This window comes from Epinephelus moara, chromosome 22 (genome assembly GCF_006386435.1).
Source record: "Epinephelus moara isolate mb chromosome 22, YSFRI_EMoa_1.0, whole genome shotgun sequence".
Taxonomy (NCBI): Eukaryota; Metazoa; Chordata; class Actinopteri; order Perciformes; family Serranidae; genus Epinephelus; species Epinephelus moara.
In genome coordinates this window covers 17,612,228-17,633,692 of record NC_065527.1, presented here as the reverse complement: position 1 = coordinate 17,633,692, position 21,465 = coordinate 17,612,228, and the positions used below count along the sequence as shown (strand labels likewise).

General features: G+C 41.7%; 1 protein-coding gene across 1 annotated transcript in view; it reads left to right on the top strand.

The window, feature by feature from the left end:
• The first annotated feature begins 2,000 nt into the window (after window positions 1–2,000).
• Window positions 2,001–21,465, top strand: part of cap2 (cyclase associated actin cytoskeleton regulatory protein 2) — a 29,666-nt gene continuing 10,201 nt past the window's right edge. The window contains exons 1-5 of the mRNA XM_050033914.1: window positions 2,001–2,327; window positions 8,746–8,873; window positions 8,988–9,088; window positions 11,483–11,560; window positions 20,394–20,537. Of these exons, the coding sequence (XP_049889871.1) occupies window positions 8,756–8,873; window positions 8,988–9,088; window positions 11,483–11,560; window positions 20,394–20,537 (441 nt within the window). The 5' untranslated portion in view covers window positions 2,001–2,327; window positions 8,746–8,755. The remainder of the gene's footprint in view (window positions 2,328–8,745; window positions 8,874–8,987; window positions 9,089–11,482; window positions 11,561–20,393; window positions 20,538–21,465) is intronic.

Here is a 21,465-nt window from a genome sequence, read left to right as displayed (position 1 = left end):
TTCTATATGTTCTCTGACATTTATCCTAACGATATGAGGCGGTCTTTGTGGAAAAAAAGCTTGTTTAGTGGACTAACTTTGCACTTGAAGTATGCTCGTTCACTTACGTTTTAACAGGTCTGATGCTACTATGCGTAGCATAGGCTGTATCTAGGCTAACGGCTAATATGCTAACTGTTATGTTTATGTCACTAGTCACTTGAAACAAATTTAAGACGATAGGAGACAGGTTGAAATAAACCGAAATTTCCCTTTAAGAGGTTAGCTGCTTAGCTGTTTAGCCTGCGTAACAGACGGGGGTCTAATGCTGCCTTCAGGTCATACCATTCAGACCAGAACTATGAGCGGTCAAATGGGGAAGAACATGTTCACGTCAGCCTCCGCAATTTATTAATCCTGACTCAGGGATTTCTTGTGGCAATGATACCATTGATACTGCTGGCAACATGGCTGCAGAGTCTCTATGTGCATTAAGACTTGATATTTTGTTGGTTTTAAGTTGTTAAGTAACCAAAATCAGACATATTCCAAATGCTTCACTTCATCGTAACGCTGAATAATGATATTAAGTCGTAAGGTATGAAGTATAAAATCCTATGTCTGCAAAACATTGTAATGTTAATGTCCACAAAACAGGACCTAACCAAAATTTAACGTATGTCCAAAGTAAGAGTCCAACATCTTTCTGACATCACATTGACGTCCAGTGCCAGCTTGAATAACAACAACAATAGCTATTAATGTGCTAAAGAGGTCATGGGGCCATCTTCTCTCATTTCCTGTCATCTCTCACCTGCTGCTATGGACAAAATTCACAAAAACACCCAATCAATCATTTTAAAAAGCTAATTTGACTCATCATCTGGTGTGACTGCGAGGTGAGCTGTTGGTAGGTCTAACTATCTTGAAAATGATGCATGAACGCTCCCAAATCAGAATAACAAAAGGTTCTCTTTGCACAAATGCAGCACATAGACAGTAAAAATAATGGATGCAACTACCGTGATGTCACCCACTGGTTTGTGGACTCCCGTTTTGAAGCCTCAACCGTTGCCAGAAGTGACCATATTTGGACGAGAGGCTGGTGCTGTGGAGGAATGAGGGGTGGATCTGACTGAGAAGCTGAGGACACCATCGGCAGACAGCCTGTCACTCGAAGCAGCCCTGCTCTTAATTATGCATAACTTAAAGTCTTAATAAACTGTAAACGGGTGAGTTATATAAAGATTCAGCCCGCTATGCAGGTGTCATGAAGAGGGATATTACTATTTTTGTACCAGGCTGTAAACATGTTGATTTCTGCTGTAAGGTTGAGCATATTAACACGGGGGATTGACTCGTCTCTGGAGCCAGCCTCAAGTGGACATTTGCTGCAGCTGCAGAGGACCACTACATTTACACCTGGCACATTCACCGCCATACGTAAATCAACATTCTCCCTATACTGTAGAAAATGACCCTAAATGATTTCAAAGAGGGATTTTTTCCCTTTAATTGTGCATGTAATCTTTTCCAGAGGTAAAGTTATAGATAACTCTTTGAATCCAAATAATAAACTTTGGTTTACTGGTCATTTTCCAAGAGAGTGAGATAACTCTTTTTGCAAGCAGGAGACAGAGATTAAAGACAGCAGTATCTTTCTTGGATGCAATTTGTTTGTCAGGATGTAAAGAAATTTAAAGGTTGTTGTCTCCTTCAGTCACTTGGGCACAAAAATATGAGAAAATAGGGTCCAGGTTAAAAATACATGAAAGTACAATATTAAATCAGTGATGTGGAGGTATTGTTGAACTGTGTGCATGTTGACTTTATAAAGGCTCTCAGTATAGGGTATTTAAAAGCATTTGGACCATCAGCTGCTGATATAATACTGCAGTTCTCATGTTTAAGGGGGGGTTTTAAAAGGGGGATTTCCAAGTTGGGGTCAAACCTTGGCCTGAGTTCACTCTGTGAAGATGATGATGATGATGAGTCCCCTGTAAGTTCAGAAAGAGACCCGTGCAGACTTCGCCACAGCGTCAATAACTCGTCTATTTTTAGCAGGGCTGTCTGTGGCTGCCATGTTGCCTGCGAGGTAGACGCTTGTCCGCCCCAGAGCAGATCCTGCGGCACTGAGTCACGGTCCTGGTGTCTGCACGCCGCGTGGCGCTCAGGTTCACCGTGTGGCTTAATTAGGACATCCCGGAAGAGTCACGGAGCTGTGCGCAGCTGAGTGACGGGACACGGAGGCAGGAGGGGACCGCGGCGCACAGACACGAATCCGTCTCGGGATATTGACAGTCCCAATAAAACATTAGTAGAAATCTACTGTGGACCAGAGGAGGGAGGTAAGTTGCGTCTATACTGGCGACTTTGTCACTGCGTGTCAAGTTTGGGTGATTTTCGGGGTGGGGCGGAGGAGATAAAGGGGCGCAGAGATGTCCAAACACAGTCATCTTCACCTGCCCCCTGTGCGCCATGGTTTCTTTTATATATTTAGCACGCAGTGTGAGTGGATTTTGTGCTGCTGTTTTCCTTCATCTCCTTTGTGTTTCGGAGTAACGGTGATGTTGTGGCGTGAAGCATCAGATTTGAGGGGCGGTGAAAGTCCTGTCAGCATGCCAGCAGTGTGCCATGTCATGTTTTATTATGAAGCGTCATCTCTGGCCTGTGAGAGCCCGTGTGATGAGCACCAGTTATCATGACTCTCAAACAGAGTGATAGATTAAACATTATTGGGTGCAGATATGTTAAGTTTCAAAGTTCATTTTTGACCAAACAAAACAATCTCTCTTCTTCCATTTAGTAGCTTTTGGAGCTTTTGGTTATATAACATCTCCTTCATGTTTGGTTAAACTCAACGTTAATTTTTGAACTCAGTTTTTAGGCCAACATGGACAGGAAGGGAAGTCCTCAAAGGGAAAATTTGCAACCTATTCTGTGTAAATCACAATTTTCATCACAGTAATGATGTCAGTACGATGTGATTTAGGCTCCTGCGATTGAAACAATATTTTACGTGCACATTTAACAAAATGTGTTACAGAAGAAGCTGCCATCCCTTTATTTTTTACTTTTGGCCATGACACATATAAACAACACATAAATAACAAGTACAGTAAAGTTTACTTTAAACTGACTCCACAAACACAAATAAAACAGCACATAGGATAAGTTTACCTTCAGGGCTTTCTTCCAGAAAGACCTTTCTGAGAGAAATCTTTTCATTTTAACCCAAACCATCATCTGTCTCGAGCGTTACATCCCTAATTATATGTGGATGTCTGATTAGTGTTGATGGTAAATGTACGTAATTGAAATAAGTTCCTCAGTGCACGCTATATTGACCCTTGTTCTTCCTGCATCCAGTGCTGTCATTTGAAGTGACAGTAGCCCTTTCTACACTGCCTGTTCAAGGCGGGAATGTTGAGCTGTTATTCCGCTTCATCGTTCTTTATAAAAGGTACGATCACAGAATAGGGGGACAGTTTTATCACCTTTAAGCCAGCAGCAGAGGTAGTAAAAGTGCCAAATCAAAGGACAGCCAGCAAAAGGAGACCATGGATGGGACATGTGTTATATGTGCAACCCACCACCAAGAGATTTAAAAACAGCTCACAGCAGTTAGCAGCTAGCCAAAGGAGAAGAACAGCAGCCAAAGATGTTGCCGCTGTGGAGACAGTGAGGTCCAGGAGCTCCTTACCCTCCGAGCAGAGGCCGAGATCAGGCACCATATAACAGGGGTCACAAATGACTGTGGTTGCCATGTCATTAACAACAGCAGTTTTTTTGAAAGTTGATAAAATCACTGAGAGCTCATTCTGATGATAGCACAGCTTCCTGTTTGAGTGGCTGTAACGTAAACATTATACTAGTAAAACAGTTATTTGTTGAATTCCCTAAAAGTTACTAGTACAGTACAGCACATGACCTTGAGACCTACAGCAGGACGTCTTACAGTAGGCCTGTAGCAGCAGGCTATGGCCCAATATAGCCCCAAAGATCAGATACCAGGCCACAGGGTCCAGGAGACACATGCAGGTCAGGGTGAAGTCAGTAGTATCTTTCCATCGCAGGAACATGTGTGCTTTCTCAGCTGTTAGTTGGGGTCTTTATGTGGCAGACGCTGCTGCCCACCTGTCTGCAGGAACAGAGGGAGGAATGTGTCCATTTACTGCGGCCTGCTAATGTCTACATCATACAACAGCTGAAAATGAATGATAGATGAAATCTATTGACCGGTGTTTGTGTGGTGGTTTACAGTCCTTGTAGCACTAATGGTTTGAACCACTCTGGCTGCTTCTGTTGTGGGCTGAATGTATGAAGTGTATATGAAAAGCTTAAAGAGCATCATTGGCCAAGTCTTTGCATTGCCATGGAGAATTTGGCTGGTTGACAATACAATCAGTGCAGACACTGGCTGTTTCTGTCTCATGGCTTTCAAACACATTTTCATTGAGCGAGACAGTGATGAAGTGTTTTGGACTTGAGCAAATACAGTAGTTGATTCTTAGTCCTCTTTTTAATGACTCAACGCGAATGAATACTTCACCCACAAAATGTCCATTTGTAAATTAATTAGTCACAATGTGTCACCTTGAATTCATGAAGAAAACTTTGTTTTCTCACATGCCTCCATGGAAAACGACAAACATATTGATTTATTGATTGATTGGGGACCACTTCTAACAACAGCAAAACTATATAAAAACATCAGTTTACAAACCCTCACACAACTTGTGCAGTGCAATCCAAGTCTTGTATAAATTAAAGTCTGATTTTGAAGAGAGCACAAATAAGTTTCACACTCAGTTCAATTTTAAGTAGTATGGTTTTAGCAAGCCTGGCTGGAGGCAATATTTTTTCAGGTCCGTTTGCCTGTCCGTCCCATTCTCATGAACGCAATGTCACAAACACCTTGAAGGAATTTCTTCTTATTTATTTTATTTAACCTTTATTTAACCAGATAAAAGACCCACTGAGATCAAGACCTCTTTCACAGGTGACCTGGCCAAGAAAGGCAGCAGCACGCATCATAATGAATACTGCAAATGTAAAGAAAGATAAAAAGATACAAACATTGAAATATAGAAATCTAAACAATTTGACAAATAAAGCGCAGGAGTTATGGTTTCAGTAACAGCTTAAGAACTCGGTCTTTTAGGATAGCACAAAAGGCTTCAGGTGAAATAAGTTCTGGTATTTTTAGTTCAGATTGGAGAGTATTCCAAGCAGAGGGGGCAGAGAAACTGAATGCTTTTTTTTCCCATTTCAGTCCGAACACAAGGAGCAGACAGGTGCAAAATGTTATTAGATCGTAAGGCATAATGGCTTTTAGTTCTCTGAAGAAAAGTGCATAAATAGGCAGAAACCAAGCCAAGAAGAGCTTTATAAATCAGAGTCATCGTGTGTGTACCTTCGTACATTCAAGGAGGGCAAGCCAACTTTAGCATACAGTTCACAGTGGTGGGTGAGGCGGCTGCAACCAACAAATTTGGCACAAGAATTTGTCAAAGGTCACTGTGACCTCACAAAACATGTTTTTTGGCCATAACTCAAGAATTGATACATTATTTATGAAAAAAATTCACACAAATGGATAAAATTATGAAGTGATGATGTTTTATATCCAAAAGGTCAAAGGTCAACTTCACTATGACATCATAATGTTCTGCAAAAACACTTGACTCTCATCTTGGGTGCCCACCTTGAAACTATGATGATTGTATAGATCTTCTGTGCTCCGGGAGAAAGATGTGTGTGAAGCATCCATGTTTTCACAGACATGGATGTAAACTGGAAGTGCAACTTAAGTGGTTTTGGGAGTCAATTAGCCTTTTATATGATAGTGATAGCTGAGGTCGGGGGGCATGCATCACCCTGGCCACTCAGTCAGGACTAACACTTTACCAGGTGAGCTACTGGGGCGCCCATTATAAGTAATGTCATTATTATTATTATTATTACAAGTAAATTACCTGCTATATGTTCAGAAGTTGTTGATAAAGGGGTTTTACAATAATCAATCAAGTCAGCAGATGTAAATGTTAACAGTTTTGGTTCAGATACCCTGCAGCACTTTCCCAGGATGTAAGCAGTCAAACAGTCTGTTGGAACAGTTTGCTGTGTCTTAATACATGATTTATTATGCATGAATGAAGCCTTTAGTTAAAATCCAGGTGGGAAATGAAGGAAATCATTAGGATTGACTTTTGGCTTGTAGCATTTCTTTTTCTCCTTCTGCTATTTGATGCACACTTTACTTTATATATTTGCACTTAAACACATTACCACTGCATAAACAATGTTGTGATGACAGACATTTTTCTCCTGGTTTTGTACATGTGTCACCAGAAAATGCTTTACTGACCACAAGACAAACTTGTAAGAGGGCCTAATTAAAGTGGTATCAGAAACACAAATACATGTTTAAAATAAACTTGATCCCACTTGATCCAAGCAGATGTCTTGCAGCACATTCGATGCTGTTGCTTCATATCTGACTTGTTGCGCATGATCAGCCCACGTCGAGCTCTCCAGGTTTCAGAGCTGTTGTGACCCAGAGAGCAGAAATAGCAGATGAGTCCCGCGACAGGCATCTGACACCACCGAGAGGTTTCTCCAGAGAGATGACTCGATGACGCCCATCAGGACATGTCTGCTGCTCATAGCCTCACAGCACATAATTACAAGACATAATTTATACAGATTACAGACCGAGACAGCAATCCAGTCTACATAGCTGCTATATTAATGCAGCACACAGCGTCCTGGTGTTTTTTTTATAGATCATTTGTAAAGCAAATAAACAGATTATAACTCACGCCATTGGATTGTGTGTTGGACATGCAGGTAGCAGGTGTCAGATTGGGAAGTGCGTGTTACCTAGCAGTGGTTTGCGTAAACATGCAGTGGATTGAATTCCACTCTGTTGACTAATTGCCCGCATTACCTCATGGTGAGACATATGGCTGGTCAGTGTTAACGAAAGAGATACAATATGGTCTGTGCAATGTTTCAGTGGCGTTGGATTACAGCTGGAGGTTTTGTTCCATCATAGCAGAGAGATAACCCTGTCAGTGCTGTCTGTATGTTTCAGCTGAGTTTGGGTACAGTCTGTATATTCATGTATGTTGAATGTCCAATCTGTGTGGGTGTCTCAGCTGTCTCATCTCTAAATGACAAGAGTTATTTGCGCTAACATGGAAATGTCATAAGGGGAGTATACAGGGTCAGTGAGGTCACTCTTTCACCATCAGGACAGGTCATCAGATACACTCACTTTGATACGGCAACGTGTGGATTGTGGGCTTAAACTACAACCCTTATTCCAAACATAAATTAAAACAAAATTTAATGAATTGCAAATCATTTTCAACCGATTTTAAATTGAATACAGTCCAGAAATAAGATATTTAACATTAAAACTAATAAACGTTACTATTTATTGTAAAATATATACTCGTTCTGAATTAGATGCCTGCAACTTCTTTACAGAAAAAGTTAAGAGAGGAGTAACAAAAGTCTGGGAACGCCTTGAAATGCTCAAAAAACACCAGTTTGGTGGTCACAAATAGTAGCATCATGATTGGGTTTCAAAGGGACATCCTGAAAAGGCTCAGTTGTTCACAAGCAAAGATGGTCACTCTGTGAAGAACTGTGGGCAAGCAGTCAGATAGTTTAAAAACAATGTTTCTCAACGCACGATTGCAAAGAATTTAGGGATTTCACCAGCTACAATCCAAAATATCATCAAAAGATTTAGAGAATCCAGAGAAATCTCTGCATCTAAGGGGCAAGGCTGAAAACCAGCATTGAATGCTTGTGACCTTTGACCTCTCAGACAGCATTGCAAGAACAAAAATCAAGTAAAAGTGACCAAATCAACATCTCAAGCACACACACGACCACACACGTGAGCCCCTCCAGTCTTACGTCTGGCAGAGATAACCAAAATAAGCCCAATAATTCTTTAGTTGAGCTCATTATCATGATACATTTTTTCATCCTCCATTATTGCACAATTTATTGCAGTCATTTTGATTCATTCATTATTGAATATATTCATTGTTTTAAATGTCTGTTTTCATTTCATAATGCCGCTTGTCATCGGAAAGGCTGTAAATCTAGACAAAAAATGCCAGAGCCTGTTATGTGATTAAAAACTGGAATTGAATTAAAATACTTGATATAAACTCTGTTTTTGAAGTTTATTGGATTATTCCGCAAAAATGTGTTAATATATTCATTTTCTTGTTTTTTCCATTTTATTTTTCACTTAGACCACTTTCTCAGGCTTTCTTTCTTTCTTTCTTTCTTTCTTTCTTTCTTTCTTTCTTCTCCCTCTGCATTTACTTCTGTGTCTTTCCCCTCAGCTTGGCCCCGGTCTCTGTCCTTCCTTAATCCAATCGTGTGATTTGTTCATGTGTTCATAGCAGAAGTTGCGACTGTGGCAGAGGTCCAGACAGCTCAAACAGAGACAGTGTTCATATAAACCCCACTTCATTGGCTACATTTAGTTTCACTCTGTAATGACATGGGCCAGCTTTTTGAAAACAGGGAGCAGCAGCGTGGGAAAGCTGAATAGTGATGTGTCCTCAGCTCAGGACCCAGTGCTGATCTCTCACCTCCCTGTCGAGAGGGGGAATTACAAAGACAATTTGCTTGTGGGATCAATAAAGTGAAACAATCTGCTGCATCACAAAACTGTTACCTATGATTGAAAAGGTCACAGTTAAGCTTATGAAACCATGCTCTTGTTTCTAGGTTTGTCAACATGGAAGGTTTCATGGAGCGGCTGGAGCGAGCTGTGACTCGCCTTGAGAAGTTTGCCGTCACGATGCAGGCGTCCAGCGGCATGGCCAACGGGGGATGCATCAACGGCATTGATGGAGGCAAGTCTGTGCTTTAATAATACTCAACTTAGAGGTTTGGGGGACAGAGCAACAAGTTAAACCGACACTGAAGCTCAACATGAGAGCGGTGATTTCTCCCTGTTGTGTCTTCAGGTTTGTCTCAGAGTGTGGAGGCCTTTGACGTCCTGCTGAGAGGTCCAGTGTCAGAGTACCTGAACTACAGCCGAGCCCTAGGAGGTGAGGTGGAGAAACATGTAAGTTGTGTTTGATTCATTCACTTAATTCTCTCTAAATAGTGTGCAACTTATTGTTGAGCTGTCAAACTCTACATGAGAGAAGAAGGGAGTTATTCAAATTGTTGATAGAATCATGAGTGGCCTTCAGTTATTATTCTGCAACATACAATGAGAGGAAGATGGCCGGCACTAGTCAAGGCTAAAAAAGATTCTCGCCCGCAAAAAAACATTTATGCTTTTAGTTTCTATCTGTATTTATGTTCTTGATTGTTGCAGTTCTTTGCCTCATTTTATTTATTAAGTGTAAACCTACTTGGTAATAAACCATATTCTGATTCCTACATCTGCTGCCCAAACAGTCACGTTAGATTTGTCAGTTTACTGTAAGCAAAAGCAACTATTAGTCATCTTTTAGAGTGGCACTCAATTTTACATACCAAGTGCCATTTAAGGCCTTTACACACACATGATTATTTTTTTCCTGCAATTATTTCACACATCAATATATTTTCCACCAAGCACTGTCAGTGTGGTACCTTTGGAACCAAAAGTAACCCTTCAGACATGGTACCTAGACCCTAACATTTCCACCGCAAACACTGTTCTTAAATGTGGGCGGGGTTGTTGTCACTCACTGCTCCATCCAGCGCTCACTGTATTTCCTCAAGTCTGCGTCTCGTTTATCGTCCACAGAGCAGAGTTACACGCCTACGTTTTCAGAACAAACTGCTTTGTGCATTTAGTCCTTTTCAGGCAAGCTCAGGGGTTTACTGTTGCTGGAGCCCACAGAAATGACACTCTGTAACGCCTTTTTTTTTTCACCTCATGCATTGAGTAACGTCAACGTTCCACCTTAAAAGTCGCGGGCAGTCGGCCCAGTGAATTAAGTTATTTTTTTCTCAGACTCCAGCTGCTGCAAGAGACAGCAAAACATCTTTTAATTTTATAGTTACAGTTTACTAATAAAACTCTCCACGGTATGAACAGTGGTTACATGAGCTTCAAAACCAGCCACAACTCAGCCCTGAGCAGAGTGACCGTCCGCTACTGACCAATCAACAGACTGCAGTGTTCACAGCTCCACCTTTTAGTACCAGATCTGTGTGCTAGGTACCCCAACAGAGGGGGAATCAAAAATGGGGACGGTACAGAACAGTACCATTGGTACCATCCACAACTTTTTGCAGTGGAAACAGAAAAAAAGTGTACTGAACTGAACTGAACTGAACTGCTTCGTGGAAACAGGGCTTTTGTGCCTATTAATGAGAATTATAAAACAACAGCATGGAGGCATCGTAGTATGAACCAAGATGGCAAACTTTATTATTCCTTTCATCTTTGACTAAGCCAGCGAATTTCAGATCTTACCTTTTACACTAATAGCCCGCAGAGATTTACACTGCGTAACTGTTTATCAGAGGGAACTGGGTTGCTGTCCTCTGTAAATGCAGCACAGATGGATACCAGCAGAGCAACTAGCACAGTCCGTCTGTGCCAACCTTTATCTGACTGGATGTAGAATTATAAGCAAACATGGACTGTCCTGCTTTAGATCCCACTTAGATAAGAGCGTCCCTGGAAAGCTGAGGGATAGCGATGTTTGTGTATGGGAGGTCCGTGGTCCAAGGTTTCCTGTCCTCTACAAAGCCGAGGATGGGAGTATGATTGAACTTTGACCTTAGATTCATTTATCAAACCGCTATTGGAGAACCTTTTCCTATTTGGTAATGACCTACACTCCCACTAGGACTGTAAGTGTGTTTGTGGTACGCCAGTTGGCAATAATAGCTGTGTTATGTCCTTTGAATCAATCCAAAACAGGAGAGTAAAGGCTTCAGGAAATCACAGCGTTATGTAAAAAAAAAAAAAGAATGCTTGTATTTCTTTCCTCTGTACCTTGAAAGCAGATCTCTATCTCTGCGTCGCATCATTGAACAGAGTGAGAAGTAAGGGGAGTGTGTGAGCGAGAGCCAGGGGTAGTTTCTCTAAGTTTGCAGAGCTCCTTTTATGGACAAAGCCTCCCTGGTGGTTCCCTTGGCCCGCGACTGGAGGTCTCAAACACACACAGGACACAGCTGGCTGGGACTAACCCAAACTCTGTGTGTGTGTGTATGTGTGTGTGTGTGTGTGTGTGTGTGTGCGTGTGCGTGTGTGTGTGTGTGTGTTACTATACTTTCCTTTTTATGTCTCAGACAGACAGATTCACTGTCGAGATTTCAATAAGCGTAAGAGAATGCGATCAAAGCATAAACAAATGAGAATGAGAGAATGACATGCAAATCAGGGCAGTGTAACATTGTCTATAATAAATTTACACAATATAGTATCATTAGTATCATGCTGCTTATAATGGGTCATGTAGCACGTATTGTTATCCTAACCTATCCGACTTTGGTTCTTTATGACTGACAGGCGGAGATGGTGAACAACGCCCTGCAGACTCAGAGAACCTTCCTGAAGATGGCTGCCACGCACCAGGAACCTGCGCAGGTATGACATGCTGAAAGCTGGGGTGCCCACTAGCTCACCTGGTAGAGTGGATGCCTTATGTACAAAGGCTTTGTCCTTGCCGTAACAGCCGCGGGCTTGACTCCAACCCAGAGGCCCTGTCTACTAAAGGCAAAATGCCAAAAAAAAGTTTAAAGGGAGCTGTGATTCCAGTGTGTGGTATCGCAGTTTTCCAACACCAATCCCACAGTGTGCACTCAACTCCTTTAGATTATACTATCAGGTATATGTGAGGAAGTTTGGTAGCTTTACTGTTAACTGAATTATAACAACTTTTAGGTACTAATCCAGAGTCAGTGTGCTACCTTCAGTAGAAGCCGGTCGGCATGCCTCCAGTTTGGAGAGGCAGGCAGAAGAACCACCACTGAAGCTAATCCATGTACTGCTGTGGACTAAGGCAGCATCAAAATTATTTTAGTCACCTAAAAAAAATCAATATCAGTGTAAGTGTACAGTATAGTTGAATATTTACACTCCTTTGCGTAGCTGTCAGACAGCACTTTTCGAAGGGGAACTGAAGCCATTATATCCATCTATACTCTCTTCAAAACCACCAGACTCCATTTACAAAAACAGTAATTTTACATTGCAGAACACGGGAGCTGCTGGTCTTCTGTTGCCTCGACATGTTAGTTTGTTTGTGTTATCGTGTGACTTTGATGTTTTAAAGGGTTAGTTCAGATTCTTCACGGCCAGACAATAACACATACGCAACAAACAGCTCCAGTGGTAAACTTTCTGTCTTGGTTAATGGCCACTGGTGGCTTTAAAGAAAGTTCAGATGAATATAATGGCTTAAGTTCCCCGTTTGAAAGGGTTGTCTGATGGCAGGTAAAGTGGTGAAAATATTCTGAATATAGCATACAATTAAACTGATAGAGATTCTTTTAGGTCACTTAGATATGTTTTGCTGCTGCCCATCCACAGCAGTACATTGCTTTGCCTCTGTGGCTAATCCAAACTGTCCCTTTAAGGTAACATCCCTTATTGTGCCACTGCCATCATTGCAGTTTACAGTCTGCTCTTTGTTGGTTTTACAGTATTAGACCCCAACTGGAAGTGGTGGAAATAATAGTATCATGTGACGTGATACCGTCATTATGACTGACTGCTGTTTGTGTTTCTGCTTACAGCAACAAACCTTTCAGTTAACCGTGGCAGGTGATTCACAGTGCAACTCTCATGATATTCAGTTACAAATTGCATCAAATGTCTCATATTTAACGTAGAAATAAACAGTAAATAAACTGTATCACAGTGCTGTGTGTCTGTCTGGGTCCTCCCCTCCTGTGTTCCCCAGCAGGCCGGGCTGTTCACAGAGGGATTACGCTGCTCTTTGACTAAGAAAACGCTAATACAACACATTCCCAACATGTTCACGTATAGAGAAAGGGGGGTGGGAGAGAAAGCTCTTTGTGTGTGTGTGTGTGTGTGTGTGTGTGTCAGTGTGTGAGAGAGAGCCGATATGATATCATCCCATTGGCCTTCTGTTTGTATTGTGTGTGTGTGTGTGTGTGTGTGTGTGTGTGTGTGTTACAGAGTCTGTAGAGCCTACCAGGAAGTGATTACTCCCTATCTGTCAGTTCATTGGTTAAGAGGCGGTGAAAAGAGCGTTCGGTGATTGTCAGAAATGCAAACAAGGAAAGAGTGAGGGTTTTACAGAGAGGGGAGGACAGAGATATAGGGGAGGAGAGAGATATAGGGGAGGAGGGAGATAAAGGGGAGGAGGAGATGAAATTTGGCATCATTGTTGGCCAGATAAACCCAAAACAAGTCATGGAAAAGAGACAAAAAAGAACTTCACATACTCCCATTAATTCTTGTCCTGTTTCCAAGTATATAATTATCATCAAACGCTTCTTTCATCTCTTTCTGAACATGTCAAACAGCAACATGAATTAGGGTTTTCTATTCCATTTTCTAAACCACTAGAGCTGTAGACTGGAGATATGAGACTTGGACTTAAGTCAACCTACTCTGGAGAAAGTCCATCTCCAGTGCGGCTTGGCGTGGCACGGTGTGTCTAAACTGACGATGGAAACAAAAATCGGCTACAACTCAGTCAAGGAGGACGCCATTGATATTTACATTTCACTCTGTCACAAGCAAGAGCTTCTTATCCATGAGTAGATGCACACTTCCTTCTGGGCGTTGATATAGTTGGTGGGTTAAGTTCTGTGGAAAGAAAATAGTTGCTACATCAAACTGCTCACAACAAGGACGATTATGGATTAATGTGGATTATCTTTAGTAGCCAGGTCTTCATTTCCATTTGGCCGGCTGTGATTCAGGAGGTAGAGCGGGTCGTCCATTAATCGCAAGATTGGCGGTTCGATCCCCGGCTCCTTTAGTCCACATGTCGAAGTCTCCTTGGGCAAGATACTGAACCCCAAATTGCCCCCGATGGCTATTCCGCCGGTGTGTGAGGGTGTTAAAAACTGAGTAGCAGGTGGCACCTTGTATGGTAGCCTCGGCCACCAGTGTGTGAGTGGGTGAAAGTGACGTGTAAAAAGTGCTTTGAGTGGTCGGAAGACTAGAAAGGCACTATACAAGTGCAGGTCCATTTAGTTTCTGGAAAGATACATTGCTGTTCAGTTTATCAAATTATTATTATTTTTTTTGGTGAGTGCCATCTAGCAGAGTCCTGCACGGGTCCAGTTTTCAAGATCCGCCCCGACCCAACCCGGCGACGTACAAACCCGCACCCGAACCGCAAACCCGCGCATCAGGCCAATTAGTACCGCAATCCGGTCCGACCCGTTGAAACACGACCCGCAGCCCGACCCGTAACCCGGATTTAAAGTAATCATTTTGGGTCATATTGGCTGAATATTGAACAGCATATCACCACAGTTAAGGTGCCAGCGAGTAAACAACGACCTGAATGAAGCAGCTCTCACAATAAAAACCTGACTTCAGCTCCATCATCAACCCTCTGTGTTCTTCTCCCATACGAGTGTAAAAGCACTCGTTTGTTACGTTTAATGCTTTTAAACTTTTAATCTATGTAAAGGAACTTTACATGTGTAATAATAGACTTACTTTCTGTCCAGAGCGACGTTCAGCAGTTACGAGCCGTCACGTGTTTTTAGAATCCATCGAGGAGAGAAGTAATCCATCAGGGAAACACTTCAGAAACATTATAAAGTGATAGTTGTACGTTTTATCCACTTATTTCTCAAATACCTAAATAATTATTTACTGTTTTGGAAGCGGCGCTTGTTAGACGGTGGCAGCCATGTTGATTCTGTCGTCTAATCACAAATTGTGTTATTAGATGGTGAAACGCGTGTAAACAGCTAAACCAATGACCACTGCGAACTAGCGGAGGCGATCCTCAGAGAGTAAATAATGACCAAGATAGTTATCTGTAGTTTACCGAACTAATGACTGATGTGTTTATCTAAAACCCGCGATCCGACCCGCATGTTATTTTTTCCACCCAGATCCGAACCCGGGAAAAAATGTTTTTTTTAAATACCACCCGCAAATCAGCTGTTTTTGGGTACCCATTGGGTACCCGCGGGTACCCGACCCAGTGCAGGACTCTGCCATCTAGTTCCATTATATTCAAGAGATTGCAGAGATCTCAATGGCTGATATCTCCATCACTCAGCAACTCACACACAAAATACACAAAATAATCCCTACTGATAAATAGCACTACAGGTAACAGGAAAAATATGTGTTTTTGATTTGGGGGTGAACTGTCCCTTGGAATTTAGGTGTAAATAATGGTTGAAAGATAGACTCCGGTTGACATGAGGCATCCATGTTTATTTAACTTTTTAGTAGGGTGTTCAAAGCCTCGTTGGAGCTGTAGTTGTTGAATGCTTCCAAATTAAGCAAAGTTAAATCTTTACCAACGTAACTCACCAGTACAGTCGTAGATACCAGTTTAACGCTGAGGTCATGAAAAAGATTTGCCTGATTAAAGGAGTCTCTGAGAAAACGCACTGTCACACTTTGGCATGTAGAGCTGAGGCTGCTGTAGCTTGTCAAGGTTGGGACACCAGTTCTTTATTCACAGTCAACATGACTCATAAACCCTTCAATACTGACACACACACAAACACACACACACCACCAACAGTACAAACCTTGTCCTGAAAAGCCTTCACATACAAACAAACACACACATCTGTCCACCTCACTCATTCATGTCTATATCTGTCATCCTTCATACAGATCAGGCAGAGGAGGAAAAGTGTGTGTGACTCTGGCCAGTACAGCCTCTCTACCCACACACACACACACACACACACACACACACACACAGATTACAAACTCCTGGCCTTTCTCTGCAGCACAGCCCCTGTTGTGCTCTCTGACTTTTTATGGGCATGTTCTATATTTGAGCCTGTTGTCAGTGTGTGTGTGTGTGTGTGTGTGAGAGTTAGATAAAGTGAAAGAAAGTAAGCCTCTCTCTCATGTGACCTCAAGTTGGCCTGTTAAATTCGTGTGTGTGTGTGTGTGTGTGTCTGGCAGTTCACACACGCTGTAGACTTTCACAGTTACAGTTGCTCTCCCATTGTTGCCCTCCACTCTCCACCTTTGATCCACTGCTTGTATAGGAAGTCAAGGCTCGGACGCTGTGCTATTGTAACACACTGCCCATCAAATAATGTGAGCCGACGTTTTTGATCCTTTTGTCGGCTCATTCTCTTTCTGTCTGTATCCGTCTGTATCTCTGCCCATGTTACCCATGTGGTCATATGGACATTTACATTTAGAAAAAAAAGTATTAACTTAAGTACTCATTAACATTTTTGCTGATTGAAGTCATTTTGTTCATCGTAGTTCAGAGATTATCGTCATCTGAGTAGTTCAAACGGTGCCATGCCATTGTTCCAGCTGTCCATTACTTCAAAACCCCATTTGTCTGAAAAATGTCTCATTGTCCCTTATCCTGAAAAACAAACACCCATTGCTCCAAAAATACAAACTCTCCCTGCAGTTAGAAAGCTTCATGGCCTACAGTCAGTTGGCTCTACCTCCTAATGTTTCACACCCTGTTTCCCTGGTCGATTGGGAATGTCTGTGTATATATACAGCTGACGGACCAGTAACTCACCACTGGGCTGCTCCAAACATCAGACCTCGAATCTAACAATCACATGAAACATGTGAAGCTGGTTCCTCTTATGGGATTAGGTCCTCCTTACCAACATTATATCACTGCTGCATGGAATGCTACATATTGCCAGCCAGGGAAGAATGACTGTCTGAATGTCCGACCTCGAGGGCAGCTGAATTCTGGACCAACTGGAGTTTATGATGACACTTGAGAGGGAGACCAAAGAGGACAGAATTGCAATAATCAATACAGGATGTAACCAAAGAGTGAATGAGGATAGCAGCACTCTGAGGTGTAAGTGATGGGCCAAGATGATATATTTTGTAGATGAAAGTATGCAGACAGAGTAACATCATTGATGTGGACCTCAAAGGACAATATACTGTTCAGGATGACACCCAGCTTCCTAACCTGAGGGGATGAACGGACTTCGGAGTTAGCAATGGTTAGAGTGAAACTGTGCGGTTTAGCCAGAGTAGATTTAGTCCCCACGAGGAGAACCTCAGTTTTATCATTGTTAAGTTTAAGGAAGTTGCATGAAAGCCAAGCTGTAATATCCAGTAAGCAGTCAAAAGGGATTTGGGGGGAGAGTGGAAGTAGGCCTAGTGGATAGATAGAGCTGGGTGTCATCAGCATAACAGTGGAATTGAATACCAAATTTTCTGAAGATATGGCCAAGAGGTAGAAGGTAGATAAATACCAAATTTTCTGAAGATATGGCCAAGAGGTAGAAGGTAGATAATGAATAAAAGAGTATCTAGGACAGAGCCCTGGGGAACACCACTAGCAACTGGAAAAGAGTTGGATCTGAAATTTCTGATTTGAACAAAATGAGTGCGGCCAGAGAGATATGATTTAAACCAGTCGAGAGCGGTGCCAGTGGTGCCAGTGGTAGCTCGTCTCTCTAGAAGGATGTTATGTGAGATGGTATCAAAGGCTGCACTCAGATCAAGAAGAATGAGAGTCAGCTGCCATTAGGAGATCATTAGTGATTTTTACCGGAGCTGTCTCAGTACTGTGAAAGATAGATTAGATAGGGGAGGCATGGGGGGAGCACAGAAAAGCAAATCAGGTGAACTGTAAGTAGTATTGTTAGATGTGGTCAGTTTCTGGTGAATATTTTCAGTTTAGGCATTAAAAAAAGGTTCATAAAGGTGTTACACTGGGCAGTAGAAAACAGGTGAGGAGCAAGAGTATCTGGTGGCCTTAGAAGATTGTTAACAGTGGAGAAAAGGGATCAAGTGTTAGTTTCACCTGACTGGATTAAATGTGCATAATATGTTGATTTAGCTTTAGATAGAGCATCCTTATAATGAAGTAAGAAGCTATTGTACATGTCTTTATGCACCACAAGGCCAATTTTAGCATAAAGGCGTTCCAGGCGACGGCCTTTAGCTTTAAGCTGGCGTAATTACGGTGCAAACCAAGGGGCAGAGTGGGTAGATATTTAGGTGGATGTGTCCCTTGTGTCGTCCCCCCACCCCCTTCTGATAAAATGCACATCAGTGAGCAATTGCATTTTATAACACTGTGACTTTAAGGAGCTGCTTTATCTTAGTCTTTGTGCTAAGCTAACTATGTGCGAGTCTGTACGCTCAGCTGAGCTGGCTACTGTCTGTATTTAACTAGTGTAAAAACATGTGAGTGTTTCAAGCCTCTTATCTAACTTTTGCCAAGACAGCTTATTCCATAAAATGTTTACTATTTCTTTGTGTTGTTTAGTCAAGTTCTAACAGGCCCACTGTCTATTGATTTAAAATGGAGTAATCAGACATTAGACAACGAACTTATTTGATTTCTTGTTGAGAGTCAGATGAAAAAAATGATGCTATTCCTCATATTTGTATAGAAAACATGAAGCTACAGCCATCACACGATTAGCTTAGCATAGCATGAAGACTGGAAGCAGGGGGGAACAGCTAGCCCAGCTCTGTCCAGATGTTATCTATAGTAGTAATGTACCTTCTGAGAGATGCTCCATGTAAGACCAGTGTAGTGTCTGTGCTCAGGAATGTAGCTGTTTCTGTTCCCACAAAAGCTGTGGTAAAAGATTTACTGAAATCTTTGTTTGCCCTGAGCTGGTAAAATGCTGAAGGGTCTTACATGGAAAATTGACTCCTGTTCTGACTCGACGCCAGCACGTAAATTTGCCAGAACATTTTCAGGTTACAGTGCACTGGGGAATACAGCTAATATATTTGTCTCGCTTCTCCCTGAGCAGCACGAGGGGAAGTCCATGCTCTGAACGATGCACTAACTCACAGAGTACAAGTCAGAAATTACAAAGTAAAAAAAATAAGACATAAACATACATTAAATATACAATAAAGTAATTTAAAGGGCTTGAGAATCCATGATGGGCGTTTGTCATGAGAGACAAAACATCGATTTGTTTAATTGAAAAACAATAATCAGTGGAATAATTGAGAATTAAAAATGATTTTTTGTTGCAGAGATGGTGGATAAAGATGGAACTGGGTGAATATTTACATACTGAAACCTTGTGGTTCCTGATTTACACTCCATTCCTGTTCAGCAAGCCCCGCACATCTGTATGGTATCTGTTATGGACGAGGGGAGATATATTGCCTCAAAGCTACTCGCACACAGATATTAGCTGGATTTAGTTAGAATTAAAGGCAGCCAGAGGAGTGGAGAAAGGAGTGTCTATCTCAGCTCATGGAGATCATGTGCATCTCATTGAGGGAGGAATTTGTTGGGAAAAAAGGATAACTTCTTCTGTTTTCATTGCCTCCTTTTGCATGCAGTTATAGGAGTTATATTCTCAAACACAGCACCTACATCTATGAATATTATACACAATACACCAAAATGAAATCAGATGAGCTTATAAAGTCACATGCATACATAAATAAACTGGTCTGTGGAATAAACGCAAACTTTACCACTAGAGATACTTTACAATACATCAGGTATATGTAGCTTACATTAACTGACATTATCAAAGCAAATACGCTGTCTTATATTAATGCATGTAATCAATCAGCTTCTTCAACAGCAGAGCAGCGTTCTGCAACTTCTCATCTGAATAAAGAAACACTTTTGTCACAGCTCATTAACTGTAAATGCTTAACATAGCAGCCAGTTCACTGCAGATCACAGCAAGAAAGCTGAAGCAGAAATTGTCCAATGAAACATTGTGTTCCTGAATCTCTGTGTGTGCGGGTGCATGTGTGATAGGTAAACTGTAAACACTGGACGAGCGGTATGCCTTACAAGGCCAGAGGGATCTCCCTGTGAACCGAGGAATGTTTGTAGGAACGGAGCGGGAGCAGGGAGGGGAGCTAAGGGTTTGGGAGACAAGCTATACTGTAGCTGAGATCTGGACGATCCAATGGAAAAAAGCTCTGGCTAATAAAATTAGTTACTGTCCTGTAGCCTAGTTTAGGAATTACTGACTGGCACAGAGAGGAGGCCGGGTATGGGTGGGCGCCAGGCGAGGAAACAACGCAGGGGTTGTAAAATCAGAAGTATCTGAAACATGTTCAAGAAGAAAGAGGCTGTTGTGTTTTGTTAAAGTTTTCATCGGTGGTTGTCGAGCTCTCAGGGCTGTTTGTGATTTGATTTAAATGCAGTTTGTCATTTACAAGTCCCAATATCCTGCCACTCTCCCTCGCTCTGTCATTTTGCATTTCATTTCTTCCCTTTCTCTTCCAATATTGCATCCTCGTGCATTCCTGTTTTAATTCCTCCCTCCTTCTTCTTCTTCTTCTTCAGACGGAGCTACACGACCTGCTGAAGCCAATCTCAGATCACATCCAGGAGATCCAGAGCTTCCGCGAACGAAACCGTGGCAGCAGCTTCTTCAACCACCTGTCAGCCGTCAGCGAGAGCATCCCCGCTCTGGGCTGGGTGGCCGTGGTAAGGAGGACTACAATGACACACTGTCATGCACAGAACCTCACTAATGTATACAAGACAACACACATGAGAGGATGTGTCGATGCCTATAGAAACACAAACTCACTTAATAATCTGAAACTTTGACTAAAAAATGAGCATGGAAAAACTTCCACATGAAAAAAAATATAAGATCATCTTAAATTAGATCAGGGATTCCTGATTAAAGGAAACATGAATTAATAACTGTTTTGTTTGCAGTTTCTTTAAACAATTTCAATTTGGAAGCGAAGGGAGAAACGTCAAGCAAAAAAAATGCTTTGATAAACTGATTGTACAAGACGTGCACCATGTCTGTGTAACATCATCAAAAATCTGAAAAGTTAAACTCAATCTCAAATCTGAACCTTGAGGGAACATTTCATCTCCCCCAACTGACTTTGTGTAAATCATTTACTCACCACGTGTTACATTGAACTTGTAGAAAAAAATCATCCTTGGTGAATAAAGAATCCAAAAACAGACATTAAATTGAAGTCATAGGTGACCAAGTTTAACAACAATTTCTCACACAACTTGTGCAGTATGATCCAAGTCTCACTGATCCATTTGTATGCTCAGTACTTCCCAAACAGGCAACCCTTTACAATGGGGAACTGAACCAAAGTGAAACTCACCTGTGCTCTCTTTAAAGCCAGACTCCATTGACAAAAACAGTAATTTTACCACACTGAACATGGGAGCTGCTGGTCTACTGCTGCCTCGATTAAGTTGTATGTGTGTGTTACTGTGTGACTTTGGTGTTTTAAAGGGCCAGTGTGTAATATTTGGCATGGTTTATTGTCAAATCTGAATCTGAATCTGAATATTCTACCCATTAATATGTTTATATAAGTGTATAATCGCTATAAAATAAAATTTGTTTGGTTTTCGTAGCCTTATAATTATG